This window comes from Fusarium vanettenii (assembly GCF_000151355.1).
Source record: "Fusarium vanettenii 77-13-4 chromosome 3 genomic scaffold NECHAsca_2_chr3_3_0, whole genome shotgun sequence".
NCBI classification, from domain to species: domain Eukaryota; kingdom Fungi; phylum Ascomycota; class Sordariomycetes; order Hypocreales; family Nectriaceae; genus Fusarium; species Fusarium vanettenii.
This window is the reverse complement of record NW_003315880.1, coordinates 3012927-3030348: the sequence shown is the minus strand read 5'-3', so window position 1 is coordinate 3030348 and position 17422 is coordinate 3012927. Positions and strand designations below refer to the sequence as shown.

Here is a 17422-nt window from a genome sequence, read left to right as displayed (position 1 = left end):
TTTTCTACATGAGCTGAGAGTTTGTGGTTCGCCCAAGTTCGCCTTGCCTTTTCTCAGCTCGAGGCCAACAGTTACCTATCGATCTCCCCACAGACAAGGATGGCACAGATGTTTATACAGTGGCTGACGTTCCCAAGCCCCTATCGACAGCGAAGAAAAAGCAAATAAACCTACAAACACGCGCCCTGAAACGCGCATCCGACAGTATAAGGCATTCTCATCGATTCGCAAGGTGGCCAAGCTGCAGCAATAGGGGAAGTCTCATCTTAATTGCGGAGCATGTATGGCTGTATGCATCCGTGTGCAAACCGGAAATGAAGCCGGGCAAACAACGTTCATCTCATCGTGCTGACACGTTCCTAGTTTGATGCTTCCTCGATATGAAACTCATCTACTTTGGATGCGCCTTGGCGGGGGCCATGCAGGCAGGCAGACTACCTAAGAATGCACATAGATTAGTTGTCAATAACAATACAAGTTCAGGGGGAGATCCCTGCCATCTGCTTATCGCCCAAGGATCTATGAAATGTAATACATGTCAAAGTACGGATAGTTTGCCCCCTATAGATACTGCTAAGGTTGAAAGGAGGGTATGAGCTGGTCAATGGATCACGTGACACCCCTCACGCTCAACACCTCCCATCCATCCCCAACCTGTCGTGACCATACTACTGGTCACCTATACCACACAAGAGACGTTTTGCTTCCACGTTGGCGTATCTTTCCAACTTGAACGATGTCTGATGATATCAAATAGAAATATTTCGGACTACTTAGACAGCACTCAGGCGTCTTTCAACACCTTGCGAGTATCCTGAATGTCGAAGCATTCTCCTAAAAGCAAATGCAAGAAACGCCGAACCAAATATCTTAAGGAGAGGGCATATCGCAACACACAAAATCCTCCGTAACCTTGAGCGAATAACAGCTCAGGCGATACCCCTTCTTCACTTACCCCTCCGTGGTCAACGACGACTCGTCTGTGACCTGGTCTTGGTTCCGGGCTTCTTTTTCCCTACTCTACCGTCTTTAGTACCTTGACTCCCAGCGATTGTCTCTGGTTTTTCGGTCTTCTTCGTTGGTCGAGGTCGTAGTTGACGAGGTTCTGGCTGGGGAAGAGGTTGACGTGCTGCAATGCGTGCACTGCGACGAAGCCCGCCTGGTGGAAGAGAAGAGACGTTTGTAGCCCGACACGAACGCTTGCCAATCGCCTTAATTGGTCTCGAACTTTGGGATTTCTCTTTCCCCTGCGTTGTGCCCTCTGCTGATTTGTTTGAGTTGCCATTCGTAGGTGAAAGCGATCCCTGTCCTGTCTTCTGTCTCTTCTGGCTGGGACCTGCGGGCGACTCTTCTTGAGGGCTGACCATTCTCTTCTTTCCCTTGTTCTGACTTGCACGAGACTTTTCCTCTTCAGCCTGCGCCATCTCGGCTTCAACCAACGGAAGCTGTTTCAGAACCCACTGAACATACAGACTGTGACAAGTCCACTTCATCTTCGCTCTGGCATAGTCATGCGTACCGCTAACAAAAGCGCTCACTCTGTCATTCCGAACCTTGACTCTTTTATGACGACGTTCAGCACGCTCGACATCCCGAGCCACCTTGTTCAGCATCTCTACCCGTTGCTTCTCGGAAATCAGAAAGCGTTCTGGGGATTCCTGGGTCAAGTTGAAGACCCGTTGGGCCTCTGCTTTCGCCATGCGGACCTCTGTGTGGGCTTGTTGAGCGTCATTATCTCGCCGGAGTGAGCCTCCCACGGAGCGTATGTCATCTATGGACTCGTGAGGTCCGACGATCTTGGCGTCGACGAGCTTTTTCCAGGCTTCGTCGTGTTTCGGGGCCAGGCGTTCCATGTCCTCAGCGTGTCCATCAAGACACCAATATTCGTAGCCGAGATACTCGGTCCATGTGGTGAGCTGGTCTTGCTGTTTGGGATCCTCCTTGAGCTGGAAGGGTCGAGTAATGTCATGACTGGCAAGACGACGCTTCACGGCTTCGAAATAGTCGGCCGGGCCGTTGCAATCGCGCTCTCGACACCGTAGCCGCTGGCGGTTGCGTGCCTTCATTTCATACCTCCATTGCGACTCGAGATGTAATGGATTCCTCTTCATCTCGGCCTCGAACCTCATTTGCGCCCAGTCGAGATTGCTTTGCTCCTCCCAGAACGACGTCTCTTTGACAAAAGCTTCGTAGGTATCATTCTCGTCCTCGAGACCTCGGTTGTCTTTTTGCCACTTGCGAAAGTCCTTCCACCTCGCGTTCTGCTCTAAAAATATGTTGAAAGGTTGGTTGTTCCCAGGGTAGTTTTGCAGGGGCTGTATTAGCTCGCGATACTCTTCAGGCTTCTCGAGCACCTCGTCAATCAGTTCGATGGGATACAGCGGGCGGCCACCATCATCTAACAGCTGTCTGTAGTAGATTGTTTCGACTTCCTTGCTATGGGCTCGGTGATTCGCTCCTGGGGATGCATGTCTCGAGAACCCTGCGACCTGTGATTCATCTTGCACTTCGGTGGGAGGGTTATCTGGTGGGGCTTGACGCAGACGGGCATCTAGAGCATCTAGATCAAGTGGTCGTGAGCTAGGCTCATTATCTAGAGAGAGGACTCGCTCTTTGGCCCTGTCAATGAACAGGAGTTAGTATTTGTCAGGCTGGCTGTCGTGTTTGAGGAAGACTCACTTCAATCGGCTGGCAAGACGTTCTCGCTCGTCCTTTGATAGTTTGTCCCAGCCATCAACCGGAAGACTGTAGTCGCCATTGGCGTCACGGTGCTCCTTCATGAACTGACAGAGCTGCTCATCACTCATGGCGATGAGCTCGCTGACAGGGAGCGTGACAGGCGTCGGTTCTCGGGGACTTAGTGAAGTCATGTTGTTTCTTGACCACGAACAGAAAGAGAAGAGGTGTGATGCGTAGGAGGCTAGGAACATATGTGACTAGCCTTCAATAAATGTTGACAGGTGCAAGTTGATGTTTGGCGGCTGTAGCAGAAGCCCCTCATCAGGTGAACGGCTGCAGTTACACATCGGCGGAAGCAGAGTTGAAGAGGGTTTCACATCGCTATTTGTATCTCCCGAGATGGTTCATTAGTAGTCACGTACGGTCGTACTTCTCTGAGTCAGGTACCATGCGGAGGCGCAAGTTGATCGCAACCATGTATCACCAACGACGACCTGCCTCTGAATAATGGAGTTGATGGCCAAAGCATGCGGACAGAAACCACATCAACCTTCATAAACTTACATCACGAGAGGTTCTAACGATTCTCATCAAGCAATAGACAATGACAATAGTATCTGATAGACTGGCAATGGACGTGTATATATACCCATAAGAAGCATGCATCATGGCTTCTCTTCTCCAATTTACCTCGCTATCCTCACAACCGTCAATACCATACCAAACCACTCATAAATACAAACCTTTCAAAATGAACGACTCGGATATCATTGCGTGCGTGTATCCACACAGCACTTATTCCAACATCGCCTCCCAAGCCATCGCCGCTAGCTGGCTATGCCCCAATCCTCCCCAAGACTTGGACGAAATACCATATAACAGGAGCGAGCGAGAAAGAACCGGGTCACCAGACGACACGATTGAGTCTCTGCCATGTGCTGAAATCAGGTTCAGCAATATACCAAGGACAGGTCGGGGAATCATCATCGGATCCCATCCGGACTGCGATATTGTTGTGTTGAAAAGGGGCATCAGCTCGCGCCATATCAGCATCACATTTGACGAACAGAAACGCCTCATTGTCAAGGACTGGGGATCTTTGATTGGAACTCAGGTCACTTACGATGGCCAAGGGGCAGGGAAACGAAGCAAGTTCCAATGGATCATTGGTGGTCCTGAAATTCCCAGGAACACGGACGACCTCATCCTTGAGATCCGAAATGATATATCCTTTCGAATCGTTATTTCCCAACACGAAATTTATTGTCCCGAATATATAGAAAAGGTCGATCGATTCTGCCACGGCACAGCATCACCCGAAGAACTCCTCGATGACCTCAACCTTATAAGTCGCCCAATGACCATGGCTCCCACCGGGGCCAACACACCAGGCCGGGACGATATATACCTCGGAAATAAACTTGGTGAGGGCAGCTTTGGCGTGGTAACTCACTTATGGAACGTGAGTACCGGGGAAGAGTATGCCCTAAAGAAGCCAAGTGAAAAGGCCATGAGGAAGGGAGATGTCAATATTGAGGCATGGAAGAGGGAAGCTCGCATAATGGGGCAGGCCTCGCACGCAAGTATAACGAATACCCTTCACCATCATATGGCATACTAATATCTTAATAGCCCCATATTGTCGAGTTAATTGTAGAGTCCTTTGTGCCCAAGCCGCGGCTCTTTCTCGAGTATATGCCGGGCGGTTCTCTAGACGACCACACCGATTTTACGATTAACGAAACCCTAACGATCCTCCGCCAGTGCCTATCAGCTCTAAAGTATCTCCACGACCAAGAACCCCCGATTGCTCACCGGGATATAAAGCCAGCCAACATTCTGGTCAAATTCCGGACCGAGAACTTCATCTTTGTGAAGCTCGGTGACTTTGGCGTATCGGGGGATAGCTCTGAGCTCATGACCGTGTGTGGGACTCAGAAGTATATGGCGCCGGAGATATACCAAGAGTGGCAGCAGAGAGCCGGCGGAAAGAGGAAGAGGGGGTATAATGAGACCGTCGACATCTGGTCTCTTGGTGTGGTGGCATACGAGTTGCTGGATGGCCTCCCGCGGTACGCCAGTGACCACAGGCGTTATGGGATGAAGTGGTGCGAAGCAATTGTCAAAAAGCTTCAAGAGGACGTGCCAATATATAAGGACAACCTGCGTCGCTTCCTCCTGGGATCGATATTGGTCATATCACCTACGTCGCGCCTATCAGCCAGGGACGCATACAGGGAGGCCATAAACTTGTCCAGCGAGGGTGACGAGACACCCTCCTCAGGTGGATCAAGTCCGGGGTCCTTATTCGACGCCGAGGAGGAAGACGAAGGGACCATCGTTCAAAGGGCGCCGGAGGACGACACGACGAGCTTGCTCAATCCTCTGACGATGGTCCCAGCCTCAACCATAACGACGATCTCGCCCCAGACCCAGGTGCCAGCGGATGGGGAAGAGCTGGCACACTTCCTAAATAATTACTCGTCCGACCCTTTAAACAGCCTCTTTGTCGGCTCGTCATTAGCCGAGCTGGGGGGAAAGGAGGACGAGACGGGCTTTGGGTCCTTGTTAGGGTCCTCCGCTGCGGGGTTGGGCGTCGAGGGTGAAACGACTGATGAGGCCCTGGTGAAGGATGACACAGGACAAGGGGATTTAGGGGAGGAAATAAGGTAGCGTTGTGATATTCAGAAATAAAAGTGTTTGTAAAATGCGAGGTGCCAACATCGACGAGCAGGGACTCTCGACCACCACGTGTTTGTCTACCAGGTCATTTGTGCGCGTTCATCAGCACTTCTACAGTATTTGTTCTTTGGCCTCTGAGCATCATTGTTGTAGGTGAGCGGCTTTTGCCAACACGAGGGTGACAAGGCCCTCATAATCATCTATCGTGACTCTTTACAAGCCAGCCAGAGCCCGCAGTCGATTAGGTAGGTAGAGGGATGTCGGTCCATGAAGCAGGCTCTCTAGTTCCACATATTCTCGACATGCCCTTGTCACTCCGTCTCTGGCTTCCGTCCATAGACGTACTTGTACTTGCAGTAAATATGCATCGTCTTGGTGTTGCGCATGATGCGGCGCATCTTGGCTAGAAAGACCTGGTATTCGTCCTGGGGCCATCCCAGGATGCTTGTCCAGAGAAAAAGGGTGTAGCCTGGCAAGAGTGTCAGCTGAATCCATCGGTGGGGATGGGGGGCATGTGCAGGTTCACCTTCCATGTCATTCTCAAGCGTCAGTTGCGTGAAGCGACCGATCTCGGCGAGCTTCTTATCAAGAGTCCATCCGCCAACAGGAGCCTAACAAGTCAGCGCCAAAACTCCAAGTTGCAAAGTCACATACCTTGAAAGGGAACGCCTTGATGTCCTCAAACCCTGCTGCTTTGATACCACTCTCCTGAAGACCGTCCTCAATCACGGTAAAACTATGACCGAGCTTCTTGCCACCCTCTTCAAAGACAGAATTCCACACCTTGATGGCGTCTTCGTCCGCAGCGGTGCCGTCGTCGCAGTAGTAACGAGGGTCAAATTCGCCAGATTCAACATAACCGCCGGGCTTGCAGACTCGGTAAGCTTCACGGAACAAGCCAGGCCAGTCTTTGAGGGCACCGTTGAGGAAACGGACGTGGACGTAGTCGAAAGAGTTGTCGGGCCATGTCCAAGGTTGAGTTGCATCATCGACCAAGAATTTGACGTTGGGTGGAACCCAGGTCGGCTATTGGGAGTCAGCGAGGAATTGTTCAGGCGGTGGAATTAACATTACCTGCATGGGCGATAAATCGATACCTGTTACCTCGGCGCTGGGGTGGGCATCACCAAAATCGCTGCCAGTGTTTGTCAGTGCATGGCCACGCTTGAGCCACAAAGTAGATATCCTCACATTGCCCATATTCCTACAACAAAGGTCAGCAATAAAACCACATGCAAACTCAGCCAACATACCATTTCCACATCCGACATCGAGCACTTTCTGAATGGTAAGGCCTATCAGCCACCATCCTTTGAGGTCAAACGCATGATCTCACCTGAACATTCTCCTTGAGTGGGGCAAGATGGAGCTTCCCATCAAGAAGAAGCGTGAGGTAGTGGTGCCTATCAAGGTTAGTCGCCAAGAAACGTCTCGTCAGACGTGCCAAACCTACACAATGTCTAGGGATTCATTCTGCTTCTCATCGTTGGGGGTAAAGTACTGCGTGTTGTGCTTCTCGCTGTGAAAGGTCCTGCCGTGAATGGTGCGGTACTCGAGAATGCTCGAGGATATCGAAGCTGTGGAGCTGGCATTGTCTCTGGGGAACTCGGTTAGCTAGGGAGGGAGGGGAAGTTGACGATCTTGGATCTGGTGGGCCACTTGCTCGTCAAGCAGAAACGCTGAGTCGTCTCGGTTATCGTCCTATGTGTCAAGATTTCGTTAGCTGCTAGATGGAGATGTCAGCTTTGTCTGGGCAATATAAAGTTGCAGATGTCAGTCTGTCAAACTCACCCCGGCATCCTTGTCAGGTCCTACTGCGTTTCTGCCTGCTTACCTCTGCGGGTGGGCTGTCTGCGGCGATGAGCGGTTGCGTAGTTGCCGTCTCGATTGGCGACTGTCGGCCGGAGGACGGCTTGGGAGATGACTTGTTTGACATGGCTGATTCTGAAATGATGTCTCAAGCGTGATAAAGCGTGATTTGCAGGATCAGGCTGAGGGGACGTTCAAGTCCGCGGAGGCCGGAACAAGGAAAGTCCCGTGACTTCCGTGACCCTTGATCGCGTTGCAATCGAGGGAAGGAGGGATAAGCAACTTTGAGCCTGAAACGGGTATTTTCATCAAGGTGTCATTTATTCACTTAAGACGAAGAGATGAATCGAGAGACAAGTTTCCATTTCTTCCGTGCCTTCCGTTCCCCTTGCATCTTCCTCTTTTGGAATGAACGTGAGGGTTGCCGGAGCATTTCGAAGTCATCTCCATTCCCGTTACGAAACCAATCAGCGCCAACCACTTGGTGGTGCGAGCCACTCGAGCCAAAAGCAAGACACACAATTAATAGTTAGGATTTCTGCCGATATAAAGTACCTTGAATATATCATCAGCCTCTCCGAGGGATTTATTCCCATTAGCCTGAATACCCCGGCCGACAAAGGACCACAGTTGGGGTGATGCCTGAGGCGTCCACTTCTTGGCAAGAACCGTGGGGTACATACCGGTACCTAGTGAAAAGTGAGACAGATTTTCGTCTTTGTTAATATTGCCACGGAGAGGGTATCTGTAACGTGGGGACACGCCTTCCCCCCCCCCCCCCCCCTCCTATATAATAAGTCCTATAGCCCCCCCCCCTTTTATATAAGAGCTATTATATTATATTACTTACCTTATTATAATATTTTTAATAAAAAGCTTTTATAAAAGATTTATTAATATAAATAAAATATAATAATTTTTATATATAAAAAAGTTAAAATAATATTTATTATTAAAATTAAAATTATACATATATATTTTAATAATTACTTAAATTTAATAAAAATAATTATAAGGTTAAATTAAATAATTAATTAATAAAATTTTTTACTTATTAATAAAATATTAAAATATAATAAGTTTATTAAAAAAAATAAAGCTTATATTTTTTATAATTAAAAAAAAATCATTTAAATTATAAAATAAAATAAAAAATAAATAAAATTTAATATAATTATATTTTTATTAATAATTAATTAATTAATTAAAGCTAATAATATTAAATAATATAAATAAGTAATAATAATAAATCTAAGTAATAATATAAACTTAGCTATATAAAAATAATATTATATATTAAAAAAATAAAAAAACTAATAATAATTTTTATTATATTTTTTAAGCTTTAATTATAATATAAAATTTATTATTAATATTTTAAAATATTATAACTTAATATTAATATAATTACTTTTTTTTAACCTTTTATTACTTATAATTAAAGAGTTATACCTAGCTATATTATTATAAAAAAGAAATCTAATAATAAGAATATATAAAATTAGGATTAAAAAGGTATTTTATCTTATAATAGGCTAAGTAATATATAATACTTTAATTAAAGTAGCCTTAAATAAAGTTAAGATATAGCTTTTAACTTATAAGAGTCTTTTATATTAAGTATAAAAGATATTTAATAATTATCTAAATAAATAATAGCGCTTAACTTAACAATAGGGCCTCTTCGTTCTTCAGACATTATTCAACCTTCAAAATCCTCAGCCAAGGTATGACCTAACATTAAGAATCAACTCAGAAACCGTCTCTATCGCCCTTGTGCGCCACATATCCGACTGCAACTGACAACCCTCGTCGGCAGTAAAGACCATGTTGACGGGCGACTCCTTGCTATAAATTGGCCATGCCGTGCCACATTCCGGAACTGCCAAGTTAGTATTTATTCACACAGCAAATGTCGAGATCAAATACCTTGGTGAAAGTTGGGCGAGTGTGTCACGGCAAAGCTGATCCACATACTACTCATAATCTCTGCCAGTTTAAGGTGTCTGTGCCTTCGATCTGGCTCTTTCGGAAAGGGGTCTTTGATCCATCCGTTGCCGTGTATGTTTCCAAAAACGCAGGGTATCTCCTGGAAATGGGGGGCTCCGAGTGTCTTGGCGTCAACGTTGGCCGGGACAGCGTCGAACAAGTAACTGTAGCTGGGTACGCCCCGTTCGGCCCATGCCTGGTTCGCAAAGCGTCGTCCGGCAGTGAACATCATGTCGCCCATCCAGAGTGTGGCCTTGCCATACAGGGCGCCTAGTCTAGGTCCCGGGTTGAGCTTGACAGTTCCGAGACCACCCGCAGAAGAGTTGTCGACTTCTTCCTGGTACAAGTGCGTCCATTCTTGAACCAATTCATCCCGGATAGGCCCTCCACCCCAGACAGACCTCATGAACGTTTGGAAATCTTGGTCGGTGTTGATTGGTGATGCTAAACTCTGCTGCGTGAAGGATGTTCCCTCATTGCGAGTCGTACCCGTCAATAGCGGAACTCGGACGAAGGGGCGGTCTTGAGAATCCATGCTGCTGTTCGGCAATAATTGTCCGTCGACGAAAAAGTAAGGTGGTAGGAGAGCGCTGGCTTCGTTCAATACCTCGGCTGGGACACCACGAAGACAATCCAGGGGAATCTTGGAGTCGGCACAACCAGTGATGTTGAGCACAAGTTCAAAATCAGCCTCTTGCTCAGTGTAGTTACGACCAACCGGGTCGGCCGAGAACGGGCCTCCGCTCTGTGTTATTACAACGCTGAACAGCCCGTCATCACGACCATCATAGGCGAGAAGGTGATAGCCGATGGACAGGGCACCAGCCGACTCGCCCATGACTGTAACTCGTGAGGGGTCGCCGCCAAAAGCGCCAATGTTTTCTTATATCCATGCAAGAGCCTGTCGCTGATCGTGTAAACCAAGATTCGTCACATTTGCCCGGCGGACAGCAGAGCCGGCCATCATGCCAAAGACCCCTAGCCGATAGTTGAAGCTGACAAACATGATGGGCATCCCCATATCTTTCGACCTTTTCAAGATAAAGGAGCCGTTATAGCGGTCGTCGTTGGGGCTTCCCTCCTGCCAGCCACCGCCATGGACCCAGACGAGGACGGGCAGCCGGTCCGTTACTCGAGTGCCAGCAGGGCGTATGAGATTGAGTTGTAGACAATCCTCACTCATACGCTGGGTCATGTTCTGGGAGAAGCCTTGTAGCCCAATAGAGTTGCCAAAGCACCAGGGACCATACGAATCGGCGACTCTGGTCCCTTTCCAGGCCTCGGGTGGCGTGGACATGCGCAAACGACCATCCCCTGTGGGACTTGCCGCGTATGGGACTCCCAGGAAGAAATCTTGGTGGTAGGAAGGATTGTATGAGCCGATCAGAGTCCCGTTGCTCAGCTGGAGTGACGGTGGCTTTGCATCATAGGTAGGAGTAGCTGTTACTCCGACGATACTTGGCCATGGTGCACCCAAGACCGCTGCCAATGCGTGATGTCGCATAGTGCCCAGGAATAGTGCTGGTTGGTGCAAGCTTGAATGTTGACTGTTTCATTATGGCAAGGTGTCTTGATCTTATATCTTTGTGGGATACCCTTGGCCGTGTTGGTATCAGAGTGCTTGGTCATGAGTCCGAACCCTTGGATGCCACGCTGGAGTAGGAAGAACTAATCCTGGTCAATAGACATTAACATGACGGAACACTGTGGATGACAGGGATTATCAGATTAAGCAGTTTCACCATCTGTTGATCCGGACAAACCCATATATAATTTGTACGGAGTACGTCCCAACACGGATGGTTTAGAGGACCGGAGTGCGAGCATGATTGGACCACTTTGCCAAAACAAGAAGATGGCATTATAAATGTGAAGAGTAGATATTCATAAGCAAGAGATCGCAAGGCAAGAATGATCTACTTCCATCGTACTGCCAAACTTCCGCTGACTCAGGCTGATCCTTGATTACCATTCTCAACTACATCGTATACCAACAGGTGGTGACTGGTGATAGAAACGAGAAGAGATCCAAGATTTTCGGCTTCAACATCACCATGAACGTCTATTTTGTAAGACACTTGACATTCCAATTACCATTATGCACTACTTATAAGAGCTCCCACTTCTACACAAGCTGACCGAAAGCGAAGTTCATCCCAAGCATCCCACCGGCTCGCCGCCTCGGGCAACACAGGCCCCTCCCGCTTCAACCCAGCCTTGCAGACCACCTCGTCGATGCCCGCGCCGTTGGAGAAGGAGATTAACCGGAGAAACGCACTTCCAGGGTCGACGGTGAACTCCTGCCTCTCCGGCACCATGATGGCCTGGCCCTGCCGCACAAAGGTCCACTCCGCATCGTCTTTGAACTTGATCTTCAGGACGCCTTGGATGAGGTAGAAGCAGTGGACTACCCTTGTGAAGCACCACCATCGGTTGACGAATGGTGTCGCTTTTAGGACGTAGGCGGTTTCCATTGCTGAGATTGAGAACCTTCCGTCTGACTGGGCTGTCGTGACGCAGGGCCGGGAAATGATGCCGCCGAGCATCCAGCTGGCGCTGTTAGTGACGCGGAGGAAGTACGGTTGTGTTATGGCCGGTAAGCTCGTCTCCATTTCTAACCCTCTGAGAATATCCGGTGGGAGATGGGTTTGTTGAAAGTGAATGTTATATGTGACGTTTCCGCTCTCCTCGTCAGATGCAGGGTAAAGTTCTCTATCGTGATCGTGGAGTAAAACACGACTAAGGCTGGCTATGTCATGAACGGTGGTGAGGATGATAAACTCGGACTGCGGCTCAAGAGGCTTGTAGCCATATACCGTTCCCTTGCTGCGGTGTCAGGACAGAGTCGGTGACGCATTCACTCCACTTACCGGAGGAACAAAGACAAAGTCGCCAAGGCCGAGTGTATGACCTCGATGATGATTCCAGAACTGGAAACTGCCTTTGCACACCACAAAGGCGTTGTATGCAGTCTGGTGATGGCGAAAGTGCACAGCGTCTGTCATCGTCGGTTCATGATGAAAAACAATGAGGCTGTCGTCATTTGCCTGTGCGGCTTTGACGACTGCCTTGGCGGAAATGTCGATCTGGCAGTCATCCTTGAGCCGGAATATCTGGATAGACATGGCTGTGTGCCATGGATGAGCTGCGATGAGTCTTGGGTATAGCAACAGAGGAGGATGCCCCGATAACGACGCCCTGCAGTGGTGGATGATCGTCGTGTTTATGGTGTTGATTCGGAGCACAGCCTGATTGGTCAAAGCAGCCCCATTATAGGGGCTGTGCTGCCCAATCACCAGTAGCGAGGTTGGCGATGCCCTCATTCACAAGCCGTCAACAGTTGACCGTCTTTTATGTTTCATTTGGCTGACTTGGGTTCCTTGTATGAGAGATGGAATTGTACTACGTACGCGCGCTTGCTGTGTGTTGAGGTAGATAGGTAATTACCTAGAGAAGTGTGACATGGTTTCTCCCATACAACCAGGGATTGAAGAAATAAATGGGGCAACAAGGGGATAAGCCAAGGTGCTTCGATGAACGTCTATATCGCGCTGTTGAGACTGACGGTTGCAATTGACATTTTACCCTTGGTCTATGCCTGCACATGGCTCGCAAATAGTGGCCAACTGTCAAGAGGTGGGTGTCCGAGGCTTGCATCATCCAGCTGGAGGTGGGTAGGCAGGTAGGGGAGGTTCAACAACATCATTCCTCACCTTGAGAGACCCAACAACTCGTGAGCAGTAGGAGAACTTTTGAAACTCGAGCGCAACCGCTAATACTGAGGCCGCGGGCTGAGATGAATGGGATTTTTGCAAGAATGGGGCGTAAAAGTCAAGAACCTCGGTGCGAGAGGGTTGGCCACTGGTACGAAAACGCTTCCCGTTTCTTCTGATCAAGTGCAAAGGCGGGCCTCCAAGTGAGGAACAGCGCCCATTCTCTATGCTTCAGAGGATCGTACCACTTAAAGTCTCTCCTCAGGATTATATATTTCACTCAATGACATTCTTGCTGAGTGTAAAGCTGCGTCAGTACTTTAGGAGATGTTGGTGATTGAACTGGCCGTCACGAGCAAGCATCAACATCTTATCCGACCTCAACAACTGCCCTCTCATCCTCATGTTCCAAAACGGCCCTCTCCCCAACTCGGAGGGACGGAAACGAGCCATTCAGCCGATGCCGGGATCACTCGTTTGAACTTGTTCTCGAAAACAACTCCATCGTAGTTAAGTTAGAGCAATGTCACTCTCGTCCATGCGCTTGACCCATGAATAACACCTTACTTGTCGACTGAGTTGATCATGGTGCCCGGATATGATTTGCCGTCTAACTTGACGCAATCGGTTCCATGGCACGTCGGGATAAGCTGAAGGGTTTATTGTACTGGCATCTCTTTTTTCCTCGAACCAGGTGACAAGTTGAACTCCGGATATGCGGATTTATCTCGCCAAAGCTTATATTCGGCCATGTCCAATCACATATGCTTTACTGACCGTAGTACCCACCTCAGTCTGGAACCAGTTCATGCATCCGTCTAAGTGCCGACCCTCGTCAGTGAAGGTGTATAATGCGTTGTCTGCATCTCGTTAAGACTGAGGATGACAATCAACACTTCACCCGAGGTCTATGCCTGCTAGATCTTGCTATGGCATATGGCTCACAAACAGTGGTCGAGCTCTCCCAGATGCTCGACAACAGTCTCCTTGATCGTGTCCGTCGGTTTTGGTTTCGGCATATAACAGACGACCATCATTTGATCGTTCCTGACAAAGAGAAAGCCCTCGTCTGGTTCTCACAAGACGACGAGTTTGATCAAGAATGCATGTGAGTCTGAGATCCCCTCTCCAGTCCGGTATGCTTTTGTTGACGGCCCAGCTCCACCTTCGGTCCTGTTCTCGACTTTCTAAGTTCAGAAACCAACAGGATAGGAGTTGATTATATCCTACACGCCACCAATCCCACATCGGCTTTGGACTGGATGAGCTTAATAATCCTCCTCGATCAGATCCCTCGCAACTGCTACCGAGGAGAAATGGCCGCTGTGGCGTATCGCTTCTTCGACCCCATAGTCTTGGGCCTCGCGTTCCAAGCAATTGCAACAGGCATCCCAGAACACCCCGAAGTACGATATCGGCATGCTTATCGCTTCTGGTTCTACCTCCCGCTTCAACATTGCGAAAATGCCAAGATTCTTCAGGGTGTCGTCAGGGAGCATGACCTCATGTTTGACGACAGTCGCCAGCTGATGGGCGTGAATGTTTGTGTAAGCTTACAGAGCCCTGAGGTATTGCACTGTCGGGATGTTTTGATCAAGAGACGCGAGAGTCTTGGGATTTGGGAAGCGACGCTTCGAGGAATTGTGAGGGATCATATGGCCACCCTGGAAGAGCATGGTAGATACCCTCATCGCGATCGGGCACTGGGGCGAAATGTAAATTGCAATAGCTAGAACCTTGGATACAGCCAGACGAAAATATGGCTTCACAATGCTCAAACATCTATCTGACATTCCACACAAAGAGCAGTGCATGTCTTGTTGAGCCAGGCCCAAGATGTATGTGGATTTACGCCAGAGTCTTCTCGTTGGCAATCTCCTTTATAAGCGCAATCACCTCCTTGTCGCTCATTTCCTCAACGCCCAACAGCTCATTATCCGTCTTTTCCAGCTTCTCCACGTAACCCGGAGTGGAAATAGAGTACCTAACAATGTCACCCATGACCTGCCAGTTTGCCTGACCAGCCTGCAGCTGAGCCATGGCTTTTTCAAACACCTGATTCATATCCAAATCCTCCTCCTCCCAGCCTTGGTCGCCCAGAGCCCGCTTGGCAAGAGTGGCGAGCTCCCTTTGTGTCATTTGTCTGTTGCAGATGTAGCAGATCCGATTCTTGGTCTCTTGGGGCTTGGAGAGAACATTTACGACAGCTGTAGCCACTGAAGCGATAGTGGTATTCGGCACGACAGTGTTGCCGCCGTTCAGGTAGCTAATTCTTTTCTTCTCAAGGTCGATGGCGAGAAATTTCGTGCGAAGACCCCAATCAAGAAAGGAGTTGTTGGAGATGGCCGTCCAGGTAATCTTCCCATCGTTGGCAAGCTTCTGAATATGCTCCAGCGCATTAGCCTTGCCCTGGAAGACGGCCAGGCTTCGCGCTTTGGTGTTGGCCGGGTCCACGCCGAACTCGGATGGGATGATTCTATAAACTCCAGCAGAGACTGTGGCATCCATCAATCGGGTGGCCAAAGAAGGGTCGGACGCCCAGGTGGCATCGATGAGGGCATCTTGACCCTTGAGGGCCACGGTTAGGGCAGAAACCGATTCGAAGTCGACTACCTGTACGACAACCCCCGAGGGCACGTCACTCAAGGTCCTTCGAGAAAGAACAGTCACATTGAAGCGACCAGTTCTGACCAGAGCTTGCAGGATGACCGAGCCCAAGCTGCCAGATGCCTGAGATGCGTAGGTTAGCTCATGTTGGAACCCATGATAGCAAGTCTGTTACCCACCCCGGCAAGAGCAACATTCTTGATTTGACGAGACATTATACAATGGGATGAATCAGTATCAATGATTGGGGATGGCTTTGGCGAGTATGGAGGTATGGTATTGGAAGATAATCTAAAAAACACTCTGGCATATTGACGACTATCTGACGTCTTTTAAGCCAAAGTGATGTTGTCTGTCCACGTTATCACGGAGGTGGCTTCCAGGTATTATTAATCCCAGTCAAAAGCAACAAGACCGGATTCAATACGGTACCGAGAAACACATGTTTGGGTGCCATCTCGAGAGTGTAGACGCCGGCTTACACGAGCACACGGCAGTCCTGACGTCTTGCGTGCCGCAGCCCAAATCCTTGGAGCACAGCTCGTCCAATTCAGTAAGAACGATGAGTACATTTGTCATGCAAATTTAGCGAGACCCTCGCCGTCGACAGGATCGAAAGTGTGGTTTTTCTCTATTTAGGAAACTAACGTTAACTTGGTCACTGTCGCCAAGGCATACGAAGCTGACCAGCTGTGTCGCTGACGGTCAACTTTAGTCATCGATCGGCTATCCCTACGTCGCAATACCATACCGGGCATAAGTTGCAAGTGGGATACCGATGTTTCAATTCTCATCGATACTGTACTGTAGCATGTTTGCTTGATCCATAAAAAATGACTGGTGGGTTCTTCGAGGGGCCCCGATCATCAATGGTTTCATTGCCAAAAAAATGAAGAAAAAGAAAAAAAAAGTTGGAGCTGATTAATCCCCTCAATGAATTCATCCGTCGCCGAAATGCTGCTTGATTTGGGGTGTAGTCTACGTTGGCCAAAGTTCTGTGCTGCGACACCGAGTCGCCGATTGAAAATGAATGCAAACGAATGCACCTCGACTTGAGCAAGTTGAGCAAGTTTCCTCCACACGGCTCGAGCTGTGGGTCTGCCACGCGACTCGGTGCCATCGAGTACTCCCAGTCAGAATCAAAACTTCACAAAAATGCACGAGACAGTTTTTTTTATGTTATATTATAATAACATCATTCTCTAGAAAGAATACAATGCAAGGGTGGTGATTGATGCTGGAACATCTCGTTACACTTGACGTTCTGTAAAAAAACCGTCTCCCTGTGTCAATCGATATCGAACCACCCTTGATCCGTGACCCACTCATCTCATTCCAAGCCGACCGTCTTTTCCTATCTCACATCCGGTCCCAAAACCATCCCAGAAATCCCCTTCCAAAGAAATCGTCATGAGGGGCATGTTCGAGGCCATAACCCAAGCCAGGTGTTCTCCAATCAGCAGCAACCAGTGTGCAAGATTGGGCCAATCAAATAGGAAAAAAACATAGGAAAACCATTATGGATCCTTGCCAAATCGAAACAAAAAACGCCACCCAAAAACACTCAAGGAAAACCTGCCATTTTCCCGCTGTTGTATGTTTTTTGTCATTTTGCAGTTTTTTGCCAACTCTCTCTCTCTCCTTTTTTGGTTGAAACTCTCCCTTCTGACCCCTAGAGGAGACTCGTAGCGGGTTCCATGCTGCGATGTCTATCCACAGGGTAACGCCTGACATAAGTCCTCAACTGATTCTCTGGAACGACACATCCAGACGACTGGAGGTACAGCAGCATGGGCCCCTGAAGAGGAAGAAACTGAATCGTCTCATAGAACGGCTCCAGCAAGCTTCTGATGAGGTTCCGATCCACAGCAACCTTCCACCACCTCATCTGGTACTTCGTCTCCATCTCGCTCAAGCTCGGCGCGTCGGGGTTTTGCTGCAGA

The 17422-nt window shown here is 48.7% G+C and overlaps 7 protein-coding genes across 7 annotated transcripts; 2 read left to right on the top strand and 5 right to left on the bottom strand.

Annotated features, from left to right (window-relative positions):
* Positions 1 to 391: 391 nt before the first annotated feature.
* NECHADRAFT_78164 (uncharacterized protein) lies at positions 392 to 2870 on the bottom strand (the record flags this gene model as incomplete). The annotated part of the gene is made up of 3 exons (XM_003052760.1): positions 392 to 438; positions 1037 to 2619; positions 2680 to 2870. The coding sequence occupies 3 exons, from the start codon at positions 2868 to 2870 to the stop codon at positions 392 to 394; spliced, it is 1821 nt and encodes a 606-aa protein (XP_003052806.1).
* A 560-nt stretch (positions 2871 to 3430) lies between these two features.
* NECHADRAFT_78163 (uncharacterized protein) lies at positions 3431 to 5352 on the top strand (the record flags this gene model as incomplete). The annotated part of the gene is made up of 2 exons (XM_003053255.1): positions 3431 to 4141; positions 4312 to 5352. The coding sequence occupies 2 exons, from the start codon at positions 3431 to 3433 to the stop codon at positions 5350 to 5352; spliced, it is 1752 nt and encodes a 583-aa protein (XP_003053301.1).
* A 250-nt stretch (positions 5353 to 5602) lies between these two features.
* NECHADRAFT_99769 (uncharacterized protein) lies at positions 5603 to 7297 on the bottom strand (the record flags this gene model as incomplete). Its single annotated transcript, XM_003052759.1, has 11 exons — positions 5603 to 5705; positions 5775 to 5830; positions 5888 to 5972; positions 6016 to 6387; positions 6436 to 6496; positions 6553 to 6565; positions 6615 to 6642; positions 6698 to 6764; positions 6815 to 6958; positions 7025 to 7062; positions 7196 to 7297. 11 exons carry the CDS (start codon positions 7295 to 7297, stop codon positions 5673 to 5675), a joined length of 999 nt encoding a protein of 332 aa, XP_003052805.1. The 3' UTR covers positions 5603 to 5672.
* Positions 7298 to 8888: 1591 nt separating this feature from the next.
* NECHADRAFT_78161 (uncharacterized protein) lies at positions 8889 to 10663 on the bottom strand (the record flags this gene model as incomplete). The annotated part of the gene is made up of 3 exons (XM_003052758.1): positions 8889 to 9052; positions 9100 to 10041; positions 10081 to 10663. The coding sequence occupies 3 exons, from the start codon at positions 10661 to 10663 to the stop codon at positions 8889 to 8891; spliced, it is 1689 nt and encodes a 562-aa protein (XP_003052804.1).
* A 592-nt stretch (positions 10664 to 11255) lies between these two features.
* On the bottom strand, positions 11256 to 12284 carry NECHADRAFT_36389 (uncharacterized protein; the record flags this gene model as incomplete). The annotated part of the gene is made up of 2 exons (XM_003052757.1): positions 11256 to 11981; positions 12030 to 12284. The coding sequence occupies 2 exons, from the start codon at positions 12282 to 12284 to the stop codon at positions 11256 to 11258; spliced, it is 981 nt and encodes a 326-aa protein (XP_003052803.1).
* Positions 12285 to 13801: 1517 nt separating this feature from the next.
* NECHADRAFT_35846 (uncharacterized protein) lies at positions 13802 to 14605 on the top strand (the record flags this gene model as incomplete). The annotated part of the gene is made up of 2 exons (XM_003053254.1): positions 13802 to 13980; positions 14032 to 14605. 2 exons carry the CDS (start codon positions 13802 to 13804, stop codon positions 14603 to 14605), a joined length of 753 nt encoding a protein of 250 aa, XP_003053300.1.
* NECHADRAFT_67679 (uncharacterized protein) lies at positions 14595 to 15737 on the bottom strand. Its single transcript, XM_003052756.1, has 2 exons — positions 15659 to 15737; positions 14595 to 15602 (listed from the first exon to the last, which is right to left on the bottom strand). Exons 1-2 carry the CDS (start codon positions 15692 to 15694, stop codon positions 14721 to 14723), a joined length of 918 nt encoding a protein of 305 aa, XP_003052802.1. The 5' UTR covers positions 15695 to 15737; the 3' UTR covers positions 14595 to 14720.
* Positions 15738 to 17422: the final 1685 nt, after the last annotated feature.

Bases quoted from the DNA above. Each gene is read 5' to 3' on its own strand.
- NECHADRAFT_67679 (XM_003052756.1), bottom strand. From the start codon at position 15,694: ATGTCTCGTCAAATCAAGAATGTTGCTCTTGCCGGG. The intron at 15,603-15,658 runs GTGGGTAACAGA...TACGCATCTCAG, and splicing joins AGAATGTTGCTCTTGCCGGG to GCATCTGGCAGCTTGGGCTC.